Source organism: Sphaerodactylus townsendi, linkage group LG01 (genome assembly GCF_021028975.2).
Source record: "Sphaerodactylus townsendi isolate TG3544 linkage group LG01, MPM_Stown_v2.3, whole genome shotgun sequence".
Classification (NCBI taxonomy): domain Eukaryota; kingdom Metazoa; phylum Chordata; class Lepidosauria; order Squamata; family Sphaerodactylidae; genus Sphaerodactylus; species Sphaerodactylus townsendi.
Genome location: NC_059425.1, coordinates 108,867,120 through 108,883,410, shown reverse-complemented (window position 1 = coordinate 108,883,410; position 16,291 = coordinate 108,867,120). Strand labels below are relative to the sequence as shown.

The following is a 16,291-nucleotide window of genomic DNA, read 5'->3' as shown; positions in this document are numbered from 1 at the left end:
AAAATCAGTTAACTTAACAGATATTAACTACTCTGTATTTCCAGTCAGGGAAGGGGTCATATCTCATTGTTAGACTACATATTTATTAACCCAACTAAAATCTTTGACATGTATCTTCTTGACTAGAAGAACTAGAAAATCAGTTGAAACACTGGAGAGTTGCTGCCGTCAGATTAGGTAGAACCTCTGGTCTGTCTCAGTATAAAACATCCCACTCTTCTTTGTTTTATAAATTATTTCCTAATTTGTCAAAGGTTATTAAACTGTGATGCCAATGAAAACTGAGGCAGTAAATTGTTTGTAGCTTTACTAACACAAATACCATATATACTCAAATATAAGTCGACTTTTTCAGCACATTTTTTGTGCTGAAAAAGCCCTCCTCAACTTATACCCGAGCCAAGGCTTTGACAGCCCGGACAGTCCCCTCTCTTCCCACCATGGCAACAAGAGAGGGAGGCTTTGAAGGACCCCCTGCAAAAAGAGAGGAGAGGGTCCACTCCAGTGGCATAGCTACTGGGCATCACCATGTGGGGGGCACAAAATGGCCCAACATGGCCATACACCCCTGCCAGGCTGAGCATGAGTGCAAGTGCTCCAGAAGCCCTGGCTACACAGAGCCATACTGGCTCTATATGTTAATAAAGGTGTGTTTGTAGCAGACAGGTCCTGCCTTTGGGCTATCTTTAAAGTTATGGTGAGTATTTTTAAAATTATAATTTTTACCTGTAATGTAGGTTTAATGTGTTGTTGTTGCCCTGAGCCCTTTTGGGATGGGCAAGGTATATAACTAAAATTAAAAATGAATTTTAATTTTTTTACAGCATACCCATGAGCCATTGCTAAATATGCAGATTAATAATAGGGGGGGGGCACTGCAGACAGGTCTGGGCACCATTTTGCCCCAGGCTCTGGTTCCCCTTCCTACACCTCTGCCTTGCTTCCCCCTGCCATGTCGGGAAGCGAGGGGGCTGCCAAAGTCTTGCAGAAGCCTCACTCTAGCTGTTATGGCAGGGGGAGTGAGGAGCAGGGTGCAGAGATCCCCTGCCCACCTCCATCGGAGACCCTGTGGGGCCTTGGATGGAGGTGGGGAGGGGAAACGGGCCAGGCTGCACCATGCATGTGCTCAGATCCAGCCTGGATCCAAGCCCAGTGCAGAGAGCCCCTGCCCACCTCCATTGGAGACCCCGCGGGGCCTCAAATGGAAGTGGGCAGGGGAAGCTGACTGCTGCATTTCCCACCCGAGACTTATACTCGAGTCAATAAGTTTTCCCAATTTTGGGGGGCAAAATTAGGTGCCTCGACTTATATTCTGGTCGACTTATACTCGAGTATATACGGTAACGTTGAATAACATCTGAAATAAATGCTCAATATAAAATTCAAAATATTTAAGAAATTAAGTTTAGTTTGCTACAAAATCACTCATCAGCTTTTTAGAATGAAATATAAACTTATGTAGACAATATTTTTTAATCAAAACAAAGTTAACAGCAAGATCAGGACAGAATAGATACACCTATTGTGTAGGATTAATGTGGGATCAAAACTGCTGCAAAGAGTTGATTTAATTGTGGCACTTGATTAAATTGTTGGAGTAGGCCCTGAGGTTTTCCTCACATGCTATGTTTGATCTCAGTGCTTTAATTCTGAGGCAGTCTAAGAATCTTACAAACTTCTAGTTTGAGCAAGCCTTTACTGCGAGACCTATATTTGAAATGTTGTGATGGGTCTGGTGTATGGGCTATGCCAGGGTTTCCAGCCTGGTACCTGTGGGTACCATGGTGCCCACCAAAACCTCTCCTGGTGCCTGCCAATTGTTTGTAAAAAGTGGGTGGGGACAAATAAAACTATTGGCCAATTGAGATTTGATTGGCTGTTTAGATTGTTAAAAATGCTGTTTTGGCAGCAGCTGTCTCTATAGCGCAAGGATTTTCATAAGCGCAGCAACAATTCTGCGGCTGATTCCGCCTTCTGCGGCAGCCATTTTGCTATGCTATGTCAGTCCACTATGCTATGTCAGAATTGCAAAGAGCTCACAGGCTCACAAAGGTTATGGACTCCCTGGGTTAAGCCAATGAATTGAAGTAGATGCTTGAATATTAATTGCTGTATTATTACGTGATGTTAGCATGTTCAGTATTTTTTTAAAAACCTAACAGTTCTGCAGTATTGGTAAAGATATTTATTGAAGTTGACCATAAACATCTCCAAACTGAGATCAACATCTTGAACTCACCCATCAGATTTTTGATGTATCATTCCACACTAGAACTTGTGTTTGAATCTGCTGTGAATTCTAGAAACTCTTGATGTGACTTTGAAAAACACTCTTTGAGAAACTAAAGGGATCTTCAGCATATGAAATTGAGTGTATGATCCTTTGGATTTTGGTGACAGTACGTTTCACAAAATAGTGAAGAACTGCTAGCCTTAAACAATCCTAGCCTATTTGTTACATAGTGCAATTCTGGAAGAAGGAGAAGGAAAAAAAGAGTAGTTTTAGATTTATACCCCACCTGTAAGGAGACTGTAAGGAAGCTTACAAGCTCCTTGCCCTTCCTCTCCCCACAACAGACACCTTGTGAGGTAAGTGGGGCTGAGAGAGTTCCAAAGAACTGTGACTAGCCCAAGGTCACCCAGCAGGAATGAAGGAGTGGTTCACCAGATAAGCCTCTGCCACTCAGATGGAGGAGGGAAATCAAACCCAGTTTTCCAGATTAGAATCCATCTACTCTTAACCACTACACCACGCTGGAGGCTAGTACCATTATAGCATAATGAAGAAAAGTTTACTTTGGAGTAGAAATACGATCAATTAGACTAAATAAATCCCACTGCTACTCTGTGTATTGCTTTATTTTTTTTCAGAAGTGAATGAACAGCAGATGGCCTAATAAAGACACTCTATAAGTGTGCCTAGTATAGATTTGCTCCAAATGGTTGCATTCAACATTTTCAGGTTCATATATTTGGAACATATCTGTCTTACTAAAGACAAATGGTTAGATTAAAGAGAAACTTTGAAATTTTTGGAATCAGTCCAGGCTAGAGGTCTTCAGTGATTTTGAATAGGATATGATAATCATTGTTTAGATTTGGTCAGAAAAATACAGCTACTCTTTGTACTTGTAAAGGATTCAATGGTGTTGATGGTGAAGTAACCTTGAGTGCATTCCACAGCCCGGGCGATGGGCCAGATGCATCGGCGGAGACTTTATCTTTGCGCGGGAGATGAAGTCTCCGTTCCCATGGGAAGCAAGAAGGGGGGATGGGGTGAATGGTATTATAACCAGTGCTTCTGGCGGGAAGTGTCATTCCTGCCACTGCGTGTACTTGAGCTTTCTAAGATGTCTTAATAAATGGACTTTTACTCCCAAAGCCTTTTATTTCTGCGTCTATGGAATTCCTTACATTGTGGCAGGAATCTTAATTCATCTATATTCTTGTGCAGTGGACCTCTTGTCTTGCGATGGAGAGGTTGAATGTTACTGCGGAAGGTGCGGTAGCCCCCAAAGAGGGCTCCGACCTTTCCCTTCCGGCCCTCGCGAGACCGGACGGAGAACGGGCCTCGCTGGTGGCTATTTCCCGTCCTCGTATAGGCGCGAGTCTTCCTTTACTCCGTTGGAACGAGGGACGTGGCGACGACGATGGGGACTTCCATGGAGTCGTTTGGGGCGCTGTCCATGGATCGGCGCCTGTGGATCGATTTCTACCCGTTTTCGTGTGGATTACAAACCTCAGATGCAACCTGTCATGGAGGAGACGGGCTTGACCACCTTTCATGCGGCAACCCAGGAGTCCATTGAACGATTCCTGGACTCGTATTTTGGTGATGCTCCCAAGGAACCACCGTGGCACAGCACTGGGGCCCGTCCAAAGGACACCGGGACTCAACCTGGAATTGGGAGGGGTATCCGTATCGCTTCCCAATCGGACCCCCCCCATCCCGGTCCGGCGACCGCACCTGAGGTGCCTCGAGGAGCCACCGGTGGCTACGGCGGCTATGGTGTCTCCGAGGGCTCGCTTCCTGACGACGAAGAGTCTGAAGAAAGCCTGCATTCCCAGCCGGACCGGTTTCCTCTCCCATCGAGAGAAGACTGGGATGAGGAAGTGGGGCGACTTCGAGATGCCCAAGCGGCATGGAACCGTGAACGCCAGCTATGGGAGGAGGAACGGGCACAGTTGCAGCAAGAGCGCGAAACCCTGCAGAGGGACCGGGAACAGCAACGCAAAGAAGTCCAGCTCGAGGTTGGACCGTGCCAAAGACGCGCTCCAACGGCAATATGCCCAGAATCTGTCAGTCCATGATAAAAGTCCTGGAACAGTCCAGACTGGATTTACAACGGCAACGCGTAAGCGTTCAGGCTCTGCGCACGCAAAGTGAACTCACTGAAGCCCTTAAACGGGACGAACTGGTTAAATTAGAGCGAGAAAAAGCTGCTTTGCATGCGCACCAAGATGCATTGACTCGCAAGGAGAGGGAGCTGGCTGCTTTGGAGAGGGAACTAAGGAGGCAGCAGACCAGGGGGCCCCAAGTTGGAACCTATGCTGTTACTGATCATGCCGGTGCCAGGGGGGCCACGTATCTGGGTCCTGCCACCCAAACGCCAGTGGCACCGCCAGCGCCCCCGATTCCGGCCCCCCCCGTACAACAGCTGCCTGCCCAACCTGCTCAACCAGCGCAACCACCTCCCCAGCAGGCACCAAGAGCCGTCGAACGGGGCTACTTTCGGCCCCCGATACCAGCCCGTTTTGATGGGACCGCTTCCAAACTTCCCTACTTCATCTTGCAACTCAATGCCCACTTGGAAGACTATGATGATCTATACCGGTCTGAACGCGAAAAAATACGGGACATCGGCTCAGTCCTAGATGGGGCGGCGGCCGACTGGTTCGTGACTGTTTTGGATTTGCAGGATGAGGACTCTCGCACAGTGCCCGCATTCCTCCAAGCTTTGAGAGCGCGCTTTCAAGATCCAGGCGCCGAGAATGAAGCTATCCGCACCATCAAAACCATCCAGCAAGGCAACCGCCCGTTTGCAGAATTTGTCCGTGAATTTCATGCGGCGGCTGCTTGACTTCCTCTTGAGTGGCCTGAACGCATGAAATGCGAATACTTCTCGGATGCTGTGGATAGCAAGCTACGTGAAAGCGGTGTTTTTAATTCGGGTTCCTCGTACCATTGCAGATTGGATCCAGTTGGGGTCTCAGGTGGCGTCTCGTTTGGAATACGCTCGTCAAGGAGGCCGCCCACGCCCTAAAACCACTACTGTGTCCACCAAATCAAGCCCAGCCGCTCCTACCGAAACCACCTCTGAACGCCGTCGCCGACTTGGGTTGTGTCTTTACTGCGGAGGGCCAGGTCATCTAGCCGCCAACTGTCCCAAGAAGCAAAAACCAACCGCTCCAGCTCCGCGCCTCCGTCTGCCAAACCACCACGCAGGTCAGGGCCGCCTCCACTGGCTCCTCTAAAGCGGTGACCGAAGAAGCTGACTCCAGAGGAGGGGGAAGCAGCTGTTTGTCTTTCTTCAGCCCCCATGGACATGGGCCCGACTCCTGACGCGGTGAGTGAAGGCAGCGCTCCCATTACTGTTCAAGCATTTCTGGCCAACCCCGCTAAACACACTCGCATTATAGCCTCAGCCCTTGTGGATTCCGGCTGCTCCCACTGCTTAATGCGGCCCCAAGTGGCAGAGGAGCTAGGTCTGGACCGAATTCCCCTGGCTAAGCCCATACCATTTACCCAAATGGACGGCAGCCCCCTCGGAAACGAAGGACCGGCCCAGTTCAAAACACAGCCGGTTCTCCTCCGTTGCGCCGACCATTGGGAGAAAATTAGTTTCATTTTGGCGCCAGTGGCCAAACACTCCATAGTTTTGGGCATGCCTTGGTTGTTGTTACATGAACCAAAATTCATTTGGAAAGAAAGGATCCTAGAATTCACTGACCCTCCCTGCGGTGAACACATGAATTGGGAAGAAAACCCAACGTCTCCTGACACACCCCTCTCTCTGGCTTCCTCAGTGATTGCTCCCGATTCTATTGACATCCCACCTGCATATCAGGATCTAGCCAGAGTTTTTCAGGAGCAGGAATGCGATCAGTTGCCACCCCACAGAGACACTGACTGTAAAATTGTCATACAACCAGGGGCGCAACTACCCAAGGGTAGAATCTACCGCATGAGTCCCAATGAGGAGAAGGAACTTCGTGCCTTCTTAGACAAGAACCTTGCTCGCGGTTTCATACGGCGAGCTACCAAACACACACACGCTGCTCCCGTTTTGTTTGTCAAAAAGAAAGATGGGTCTTTACGGCTTTGCACAGATTATCGAGGTCTCAATGCGGTCTCCCTGTCCAATAAATATCCTTTGCCTTTGATCAAGGACCTTTTAGATGCACTCGGCAAAGGACGCATTTTTACTAAATTGGACTTGAGAGAAGCTTACTACAGAGTCAGAATTGCTGAAGGATATGAACACCTGACTGCGTTTAACACAAAGTTTGGACAGTTTGAATATTTAATAATGCCATTCGGGTTAAGTGGGGCCCCCGGAGCTTGAATGGCCCTTATCAACGAAGTTCTCCATGATTTACTGTACAAGGGAGTTGTTGTATACTTAGATGACGTTTTAATTTACTCGCAAACTATAGAAGAGCATGAAATATTGGTTCGAGAGGTATTAAAACGCTTGCTTGACAACTCTCTCTTTGCCAAACTCTCCAAGTGCTGCTTTCATCAGACCTCCATTGACTATTTGGGTTACCGGATCACAGCCCGAGGGCTTAAAAATGGATCCTGCATAAAATTCGACCTTGAAGTCCCTCCAATGGCCTGCCCCCGCCAACCGCAAAGAACTCCAAGCGTTTCTTGGTTTTGCCTAATTTCTATCGTGATTTTATACCCCAATTTGCTGAACTGACTCTCCCTCTCACAGACCTCTTACGCACTAAGGGTAAAGATTCACTTTCGTCCGCCAAGCCCGGGGCCCCCCTTTTCTGGTCTGGAGGAATGTCAAACAGCCTTTCAACTATTAAAATTCATGCGTTTTACTCAATCGTAACCCATCCCTAAAAGCACCCCTGACCCCAGATTCCCTCCTCGTTTGTGCCAGGTTCACGCGGGACGCCTCGGACAAAGCACTTGGGGCAGCCCTGTTGCAGAAAAATAAAGCATGGTAGACTGGTTCCGTGTGCTTATTTGTCTAAAAAAAATTCTTCTGGTGCCGAACTCAACTGGACTGTGGGAGACAAGGAGATCTGCGGCCATCAAAGCAGCATCTCTCCACTCTGGCGTAGCCACTGGCTGGAGGGGCTAAACACCCCTTTCAAGCTTCTGGTCGGATCCATAAAAACTCTGGCAGCTCTTTTCCACCCCTCAAGATGTCCAGCAAAACAACTCTCGTTGGGCAATGATTTCTTTTCCCGTTTCTCTTTTACGGTCCATTTTTTCCCCTGGGAAAACCAACAAACTGGCTGACGCGCTCTGGCCTGCGCCGTTCGAGGGAGGTGGAGCTGCCTGCATGCAGACATTCCCACGCACTGTTCTTTCCCTCCCAGTTGGGGTTGGCTGTCACCCGATCTCAAGCGCGTCCACTTCTCCTCCACCCCACGTCCCCAGCCCTCGTCTCTCCTTTCCTGGCGGCGGAATTGGAGGAGGCGAGAATACCTGCATGAGCCTCCAGCGGCCGGCTGAGGAGACTCCCAAGGGCGTTTGGAGGAAGTGGAGTTTGGCGGAGGGGGGAATGTTGGTACGTGCCTCCCCCCCCCTCCGCAAGCAAGTTCTTGAAGCTTTACCACACGATGCGCCGCTCGGCTGGAACATTTTGGCTTTTTAAAAACTCGTGCACTTAGCCCGCCGGCAGCCTTCTGGTGGCGCCGCAATGCGCAAAGGAACATTGAGGCATACATTAAAAGGCTGCTTTCGGTTTGTGCAGAAGCCAAGACCATTCGGAGAAGCCCCATGGACTGTTAGGAAACCTTCTCCCGGTAGCTTCCCCGCCTCTATGGGAAGTCAATAATATCTCCATGGATTTTCATTACGAGATTTGCCCGAAAAGTCATGGCAACACGGTTTTATGGGTGGTGGTAGATTCTTATTCTCTAAAGCAAGCCCATTTTATTCCATGTGCTTCCATCCCTCCGCCTCCTAAGTTGGCACGGCTGTTTATTCCAACATGTTTACCGTCTCCATTCCGCCCCCGTTAAGGTGAAGTTCTCCTCGACCGCATTTGCCCCCAATTCATCTCGAAGTTCTGGAAGCGCTTTTGCAGGGTTGTTGAGGGGCCGCCCAGTCGCCGCCGCCTACCACGTTCAAAGTGACGGGCGGTAGACGGAGAGAGCGACTAACAGAACCTCTAGGAGCAGTATTTACGCGTTGTTGCACCAACTACTACCAAGACAATTGGTGCGAGCTTATTCCGTTTGCGGAGTACGCCTACAACAATGCGGTTCATAGTAGTACAAAGAAAACCCCCTTTGAAATTGTGTCTGGTCGCTCCTTCCCGCCGTTGCCACAACTAACGCGCAGCAGCTTTGGGACCCCCCCAGAATTTCAACAATGGATTTCATCCCTAGTCGAGGGATGGAAGTCGGATCCAGACCGCTAACTTACAACAAGCAAAGACTCCCCAAAAAGCGCAAGCGGATAAACACCGCTTCAGATTTCCCTCTGCGTGTGGGCTCCTGGGTGTATTTATCTACAAGAAATCTCTAGAGATCGTGCATAAATTTTCCAAACTTTTGGCAAAGAGATTTGTGGGACCTTTTTTTCATAGATTACTAAAGTGATTAATGATGTCACTGCCCAGCTTAGATTTGCCTAACTCTCTTAGTAACATCCATCCCCTGTCTTCCATTCCAGCTTGCTCAAGGAGGCTCCGCTTCCACGATGCCTGCTCCACTTCCCGGCCGGAGAGGCCCCCACCGACTATTATTGATGGCCCACAAGCACTACGAAATTGACGCTATCCTGGACTCTTCGCTTTTAATCATAGCAAACGCTTGCAATATTTAGTCTCTTGGGTGGGATATTCCTCTGGGTTATAATCAATGGGTTTTATTCCGAAAACACAGTTGAAGCCCCACTCCCTTATTTCTGCTTCAATCCACCGCGCATGTCATAAACCTGGGGAAAGGGTAGCTTCTTTAGGGGAGGCAGAGTGTAAAGGATTCAATGGTGTTGATGGTGAAGTAACCTTGAGTGCATTCCACAGCCCGGGCGATGGGCCAGATGCATCGGCGGAGACTTTATCTTTGCGCGGGAGATGAAGTCTCCGTTCCCATGGGAAGCAAGAAGGGGGGATGGGGTGAATGGTATTATAACCAGTGCTTCTGGCGGGAAGTGTCATTCCTGCCACTGCATGTACTTGAGCTTTCTAAGATGTCTTAATAAATGGACTTTTACTCCCAAAGCCTTTTATTTCTGCGTCTATGGAATTCCTTACAGTACTGATATGTATGCAATTGTTGCTACTTGAGCTCTTGATTGTTTGTTTCAGTATGATATTAAATGAAAATGATTTTCCTGAAAAAGTAAAGAGTGATTGCTGTCAGTGGATATGTGCATATGTATGTGTAAAATATTTTGCTTTAATATAGAAAGTTTCATTGTGTAATGCTATCAAAATGAGCTACGATCCAAAGAACCACAAAACTCTTTCCATGTGCCCAAGTAGACTTTTGGAATCAATTTTCTGAAGTTAGATTTGTTTGTTCTAGTCTAAACTTCAATTCCTTATTACATGTCTCATGGTATGAAACTAAGTTTGAAAAATAGTTTTTGATATTAGGGTGAATAGCACAGAATTATATACAAACAATTTCAGAGAGGGTCCATGTGAGGAAGCAGGTTTCATTGGGAACATTTGCTGTGCCAGGTGTACAAAAAGTGCTAGCTAAATAGTGTAGTTAGTGAAATGAATAGAATACAAACATTACTCCAAAAAAATCTTCAGTAGACACTTCATTTTTCATGGCTTCAGCATTGTGCAGTCTCCTGCTGCCCCAAGAATTTTTTGATTGAGGGTCTGTAAAGTTAGTAGACTCATAACCAGATTCCGCATGGGCCAAAAATAGCGGTGTGACGGTGGTGTGAAAACGGTGTAAACCCGTTAGCTCAAGCGGAATCTGCTATAGAATCATAGAGTTGGAAGAAGACATGCAAGCTGTGTAGTCCAACTTAATGCTCAATGCTGGAGCACCCTAAGGCATCCTTGGCAAGTGATTGTCCAGCTGCTACTTGAAGACTGCCAGAGAGAAGGAGCTTTCCATTTCCCTAGGCAACTGATTCCTCTGCTGAACCATTCTTACTGTAAACATTTTTCCTAATATCCAGCCAGTACCTATTACAAGAAGTGTCCTCTGCTGTCAACAGGAAACCTCCTCTAAGTGACATTCTTTCAGATACTTACAGAGAGCAATCAAGTACCTCCTCAGCATCCCCTTCTCAGGATGTGAGGGCGATCTGGCTGCGACATCTGTCACCCCATTGATCGCCAGGGTTGATTCGGCTGATCTGGCTGGCTAGGCGGGTGTCCCCTACCTCCCTCACCGCTCCATGTGCGTCCCTCCCGAAGCTGCGCGCTCGGTGGAAGAGGACGACCATCCCAGATAGAAGGAGTGTACCGTTCTTCGGTCAAGGGTATACGATAGCTGCACTCCCCTGCTAGAACCTCCAAACAAGCTCAAGCATCCCCTTCTCCAGACTAAACATTCCAGAATCCCTCAGCCTTTCTGCGTAGGTTTTGGTCTCCAGCCCCAGATCATCTGTGTCACTCTCTTCTGAACCTGAAAACTTTTGACTGCCAAATATTTAATATGTTATTTATAAAATGCACTTTTGCATTGAAATATTAAATACATTGATTCATTATTTGATTTATTTGTATTTTTCAGTAATTACAAGTAGTGGCTACAGTCCAAGATCAGCGCATCAGTACTCTCCGCAGCTATATCCTTCCAAGTTAGTGATCTTGCATTTTAAAGTCTGTTACTGTGCATCTTCCACTTCAGACCGTTTATTTTGTTGAAAGATCTAAATAGTCAGAAAATGAATGTTTATTGTTGCACTATGGAAACCACATTTTTGTAGAGAGTTAAATTGTAATTGCATGTTATTACTGGACATTATCATTAATGGGTGTGAGATCTAGGGGGGCTTCTGGATTCATTGCTGTCCTTTGAGCTTCAGGTGATGGTGATGTTCATAAGGGCCTTCTAGCAGCTCCATCGGGTTCCCCAGCTTCACCTGTTTTTGGACAAAAGGGACCTGACTACAGTGTTACACGCTCTAGTAACCTTCTGTTTGAACTACTATTATGTGCTGTTTGTGGACTGCCCCTGAAGACAGTCCAGAAGCTGGATTTGGTGCGTCACATGGCAGCCAGGCTGTTAGCCGGTCCATCTGGCCAGACACACATCATGCCAGTCCTTAAGAAACTGCACTGACTTCCAATTTACACCTGGGCCGGATTCAAGGTGTTGAAGTTGACATACAAAGCCCCACATGTCTTGGGCCCTGGTTACCTGAAAAAACAGCTATTCCCATATGTACCTGCCTGGGCACTGAGATCACAGGGGGAGGTACCACCAGGAGTGCCTGGTCAGAAGGGGTTCATTGGGGGGGGGGAGGCTTTTTCAGCAATTGTTGCAGGTTCTGGAACAGTCACCCCTCAGAGATTCATCATGTGCCTACCCTTTATGGGTTTAGGCTCATGGTAAAGACCTTCCTCTTTTCCAGGCATTTGATTAGCTTCCCTGAAAACCCCCTCTGCAGCTTCTAGTCTGAGAATGGTGTGGGGGTTATTTTCATGTGATTTTTTATTGCTGTTTAGATTGTTATGTTTCATTCATGATGTTTTATTGTGGGGTTTTTTAACCTTTGTAAGCCTCCCAGAGACACTAGTATGAGGCATGGTATAAATATAAAATAAATAAATAAATAACTCAATCATCCTGTCATGATCTTGTTGACAATGACACTGAAGGGCTGTTCTGACATTGATTCTATCCCATACACAGTAACATTGGGAAAGGGCCTGAAGCTCATGAGTTTCTTTCCTACTGGGCTGATGATGTTCATTTGCATCACCCCTCCTTTGTGATGGTTAAAAGGAAACACCCATTCTCAGATATATTGTGGATTTGGATACTGAACATTCTTTGAAAGCAAATTCAGTGTTCTTAGTCAAAGGGATTCATCTAACCAGAGAATCATGTTCGTTGTCAATTTCAGTGAATGGAAAGACAGGTTGAACATAGGAAACAGCTTATAAGCCCAAGATCCACTCCCATTCTCACTGCACAGTGGAGTGTGGAGACTATCAGTGTGGTGTGTGTACATATCAATGTTTACACAAATTTTACTAGCTGGTAATGTTGAAAATCAAAATCCCTGGTCAGTAAGAAGTAGCTATTAATTTGATGTAGTGCTGATATAAGAAGTGACAATTCTCTACAGAGTCCTCTTTATTTCCATAGCATTTAAGCATACTTGTAGTTTCCCCACTGTCAGAAGTAATAGCTAATTATGTGATTCAGAAAACTCACATGATAACATTATAACACAAGTCTGCCTAAATGTTACAACAGAATGTTACAGAGGAAGAAAAATTAGACATGGGATTCCTATTTTGACCCCAACCCCACATTTAATTGAATGTCTAATGCCACTCTTAGACACATATTAGAACCCCCCCATCTTTTTTCTGAATTGTAGTAGTGCTTAATTTTTAAAGAGAGAAATGCCAACACAGCAATCTTCTTGAAGCTAAGTATGTATGAATTATTGTTTGAATTGGGTGATAATGATATTTACTTGCAGACAGTATCTTGAGTTCAGTGGTGGAAAGAAAAGGTGATAAATAATGCAAGTAAAATGGAAGCTTTCCTTGAAGCCTTAAGATTTTAATGCTCTACCTATGTATGATTTGATAACAGTTTATTTTAGTATTTTATATTGCTGATCCACAGCACTGGAAATAAATTCTGTAGTTGTATACTGGTAAAGCTTAGTAAATATACTAGCTTTGGGATGAATTCACAATGACTATTAAGCAACAGGAACATTGGTTGCCTTAACTTTCCAAAACAGAATTGGTGACATTTTACTGATATTTATGTCCTGGCTAATTTCTTTGTTACTGCCTCCTGTTAAAGACATGTGCACATCCATTTAGAAAGAAGGCAATGCTGAAAGCAGATGGTCCAGATGTTTAAATTTTGAGAAAATAAATTTTTGGACTTCTAAACTATTTTAATTTATTTGGGAGACTGACTTTCTAGGATTTATTATCACCCCTGTTTATATTTTCACCTCTGCTGTCTAGGCCCTATCCACATATCCTCTCTACTCCAGCAGCTCAAACAATGTCTGCCTATGCCAGTCAGACTCAGTATTCGGGAATGCAGCAGCCAACAGTGTATACAGCCTATTCACAGACTGGCCAGCCTTACAGTTTGCCTACTTACGGTATTTGATTTCCAATTGTTCTTTAGTTGATCAAAAGTAAATTTGGATAATGGAATTGCTATGTTTTTTCTCCCCATCCTCAAGAAATGGTTGAAAATGAAATTTCTTGTGCAGATTTGGGTGTAATGTTGCCAGGCATCAAGACAGAAAGTGGACTTTCACAAACACAATCACCATTACAGACCGGATGCCTTAGTTACAGCCCAGGATTTTCCACACCGCAACCAGGCCAAACACCATATTCTTACCAAATGCCAGGTCAGTAATCTGTCTTTCTCCTTTACTCTGTCTTGCTATTTTTGAACCATTAATTTCTTATGTATGTAATAAACAACATATTTTGTTGGAAATAATTTCTTGACAGTTTCAAAGACTGAGTTCTTTATACTCTAGTAATCTTGATCGTTAAAAGGATTATTTTTAGAAAAATATAAACAGTAATTCCATTCTTGATTTTTTAACCTTATCTCCATCCATTCCTTTACCAGTGATAAATTGTCAAAGATATTTTCTGTTGGCTAATCAAACATTACTCAGCAGTATTTTAGAACCTTGTTAATTATTAAAGTGAGCAGCAAAATGATAGAAATCAATTTATTTTGGATCCTTAGTCACTGAACGTTCTAAGTAATCATTTCACTATAAGGTTATATTAACCAAATGTAAAGTTTATGTCCCTAATATACCTATGTTGATAGTTTCTCCAATAATGATTTTATTAATTTGAAAAAAACCCCACAGATATTATTTTGCCTGTGGGATGTGCCATCTTAATATATCTTTGAATAATATGAATTTGTTCAGCCATTCTGATTAGAGTCCAGTATGCTCTGCTTGGTAAAATATATTTTAATACACAAATTCACTGTTAAGAAACCCAAATTCTTCCAGGCAGTTTAAGATGTCCATAGAGTCTGGTTCTTAGTTGTCCTAGAAACTACTAAATTTGGGGTCTCAGATCATGTAGGATGGTAAGATGTCTATATTGCAGACTGTCAGGTTCTTTAGTTTTTGTGACCGTGAATATGTCTGACCAAAATAGTTCACTAGTGTAGGAACATAAGAAGAACCTTCCTGAATCAGACCATACTCCATACTAGTCCACCATCCTGTCTTGCAGAATGGCCAACTCTGGAATTACAACAACAGGACATAGAGGGTGAGGCCTTCCCCTGGTGTTGCCTCTGAATGTAAAGGTTCCTTTTTGTCATCATACCTAGTAGCCACTGATAGACAATAAGTCTAATCTACGAACCTGTCTAATCCCCTTTTAAGGATGTCTATGTCTGTAGCCATCACTACATCCTTTGGCAATGAGTTCCACATTTTAATTCTTCATGTAGAGAAGTATATCCCTTTGTCCATCCTGAATCTGCTGCTCATCAGCTTCATCGAATTCCCCTGAATTCTGGTATTTTGAGAGAGGGAGAAAAGTCTGTCCACTTATGGTACCCCATAGATAATTTTATAAACTTTATCATGTCTCCTGTTAGTTCTCTTTTTTCTTATAAGTCTTTCCTCATAAAGAAGGTTCTCCAATCCCTTAAGCATCTTGGTTGCCCTCTTGCATACTTTTCCCAACTCTGTATATTTCTTGATTGAATGGATTACCACTCCTGTTCATTACATTTGGCATTCAGTTTGGAAAAGATAAGGTGATATTGGTAGGTAGTATATCTTTGAAAGGGTAAATGTGTTACATCTTGTAAACATTTGTTCTACCAAAAACACACAGCCTTCACACACACACCCCTAGCCCAACGCTTCCCCTTTTATGTTGAAGATTTCTAAAAAAAACCATGCTCCCACCTTGCTTTGTAACCTAAAATTCCTGACAAGACAAAAAGATATGAACAGATTTTCTTTACCTGATTCTCAGCTTCATAACAGAGTACATGGAGTGCCCTCCTTCCTTTTGTCCCTCTCCACCTTATTTATCTTCTTATTCTTGAGTCCTCTCTGTTCCTATGTCCTCTCTGATTCCTGCTTCCATTCTCCTTCCTTTTCACCCTCCCATCAGTGAACCTTTTAATTGTCTCTGCATCTTCTTTATTATTTATTTACTTCATTTATACTTCATCATTCTGCACATTCTGCCCAAAACAGCTTACAGCATTCTTGTATCCTCCATTTTATTCTCACAACACACCTGTGAGGTAGGTTAAGCTCATAGTACACAACTGGCCCAGAGTCACCAGTGGGAATCCTTGGCAGAGTGGTAATTTGAACCTGGGTATCCAGGATCCTAATTTGAAACTGTGACCACTAAACAACACTGGCTGTTATGGGCTGGTTGCTGTTGAGCAGTAGCAAAGAGTCAGCCCTGGATGAGTCATGCAACGTGTACGGTAGCAAGTCTTCCGTTGCTTGCTGGTGGGTCTGGTCCCAGTGAGTCCTTCCTCAAAGACCAAAACAAACTTCAAAAGTTACCTCCCTCCCCCGACCTCCCAGTGATAGAAACTAAGGCTAGATAGCTGGCACGATTATTTTAGTTGCATAGCAATGGCTACTGAAGGCATCCATTTCTTAAAACAATAGCCATGCTTGTATTATTTGGAGGGATTTTAACCCCTCCCTTACGTATTTTTAAAAGATTTCAGATTTTTTTGAAGTTTTTCTAAAGTTTAAAAATCTGTGTTCATAGCTCCATTCTTTGGCAATAAACATCCACAGATGGGGCCACTCCCCACTTACCTCGTCTGAGTGCAACCCCACAGCGACCCCTCGTAGAAAAGCCTTCGTGGCTTTTGACAACGGAGACATTTGTTCCCCACTCATTTTCCATTCAGGAAATAGTGTGGGGTTCCACATCAAGAG

General features: G+C 44.8%; 1 protein-coding gene across 9 annotated transcripts in view; it reads left to right on the top strand.

Annotated features, from left to right (window-relative positions):
- EYA4 (EYA transcriptional coactivator and phosphatase 4) overlaps positions 1-16,291 on the top strand; it is a 161,971-nt gene that overhangs the window by 104,465 nt on the left and 41,215 nt on the right. For all 9 annotated transcript variants that reach the window (XM_048490404.1, XM_048490387.1, XM_048490378.1 and 6 more), the window contains 3 exons: positions 10,900-10,966; positions 13,332-13,474; positions 13,589-13,732. In XM_048490404.1, the coding sequence (XP_048346361.1) occupies positions 10,900-10,966; positions 13,332-13,474; positions 13,589-13,732 (354 nt within the window). The remainder of the gene's footprint in view (positions 1-10,899; positions 10,967-13,331; positions 13,475-13,588; positions 13,733-16,291) is intronic.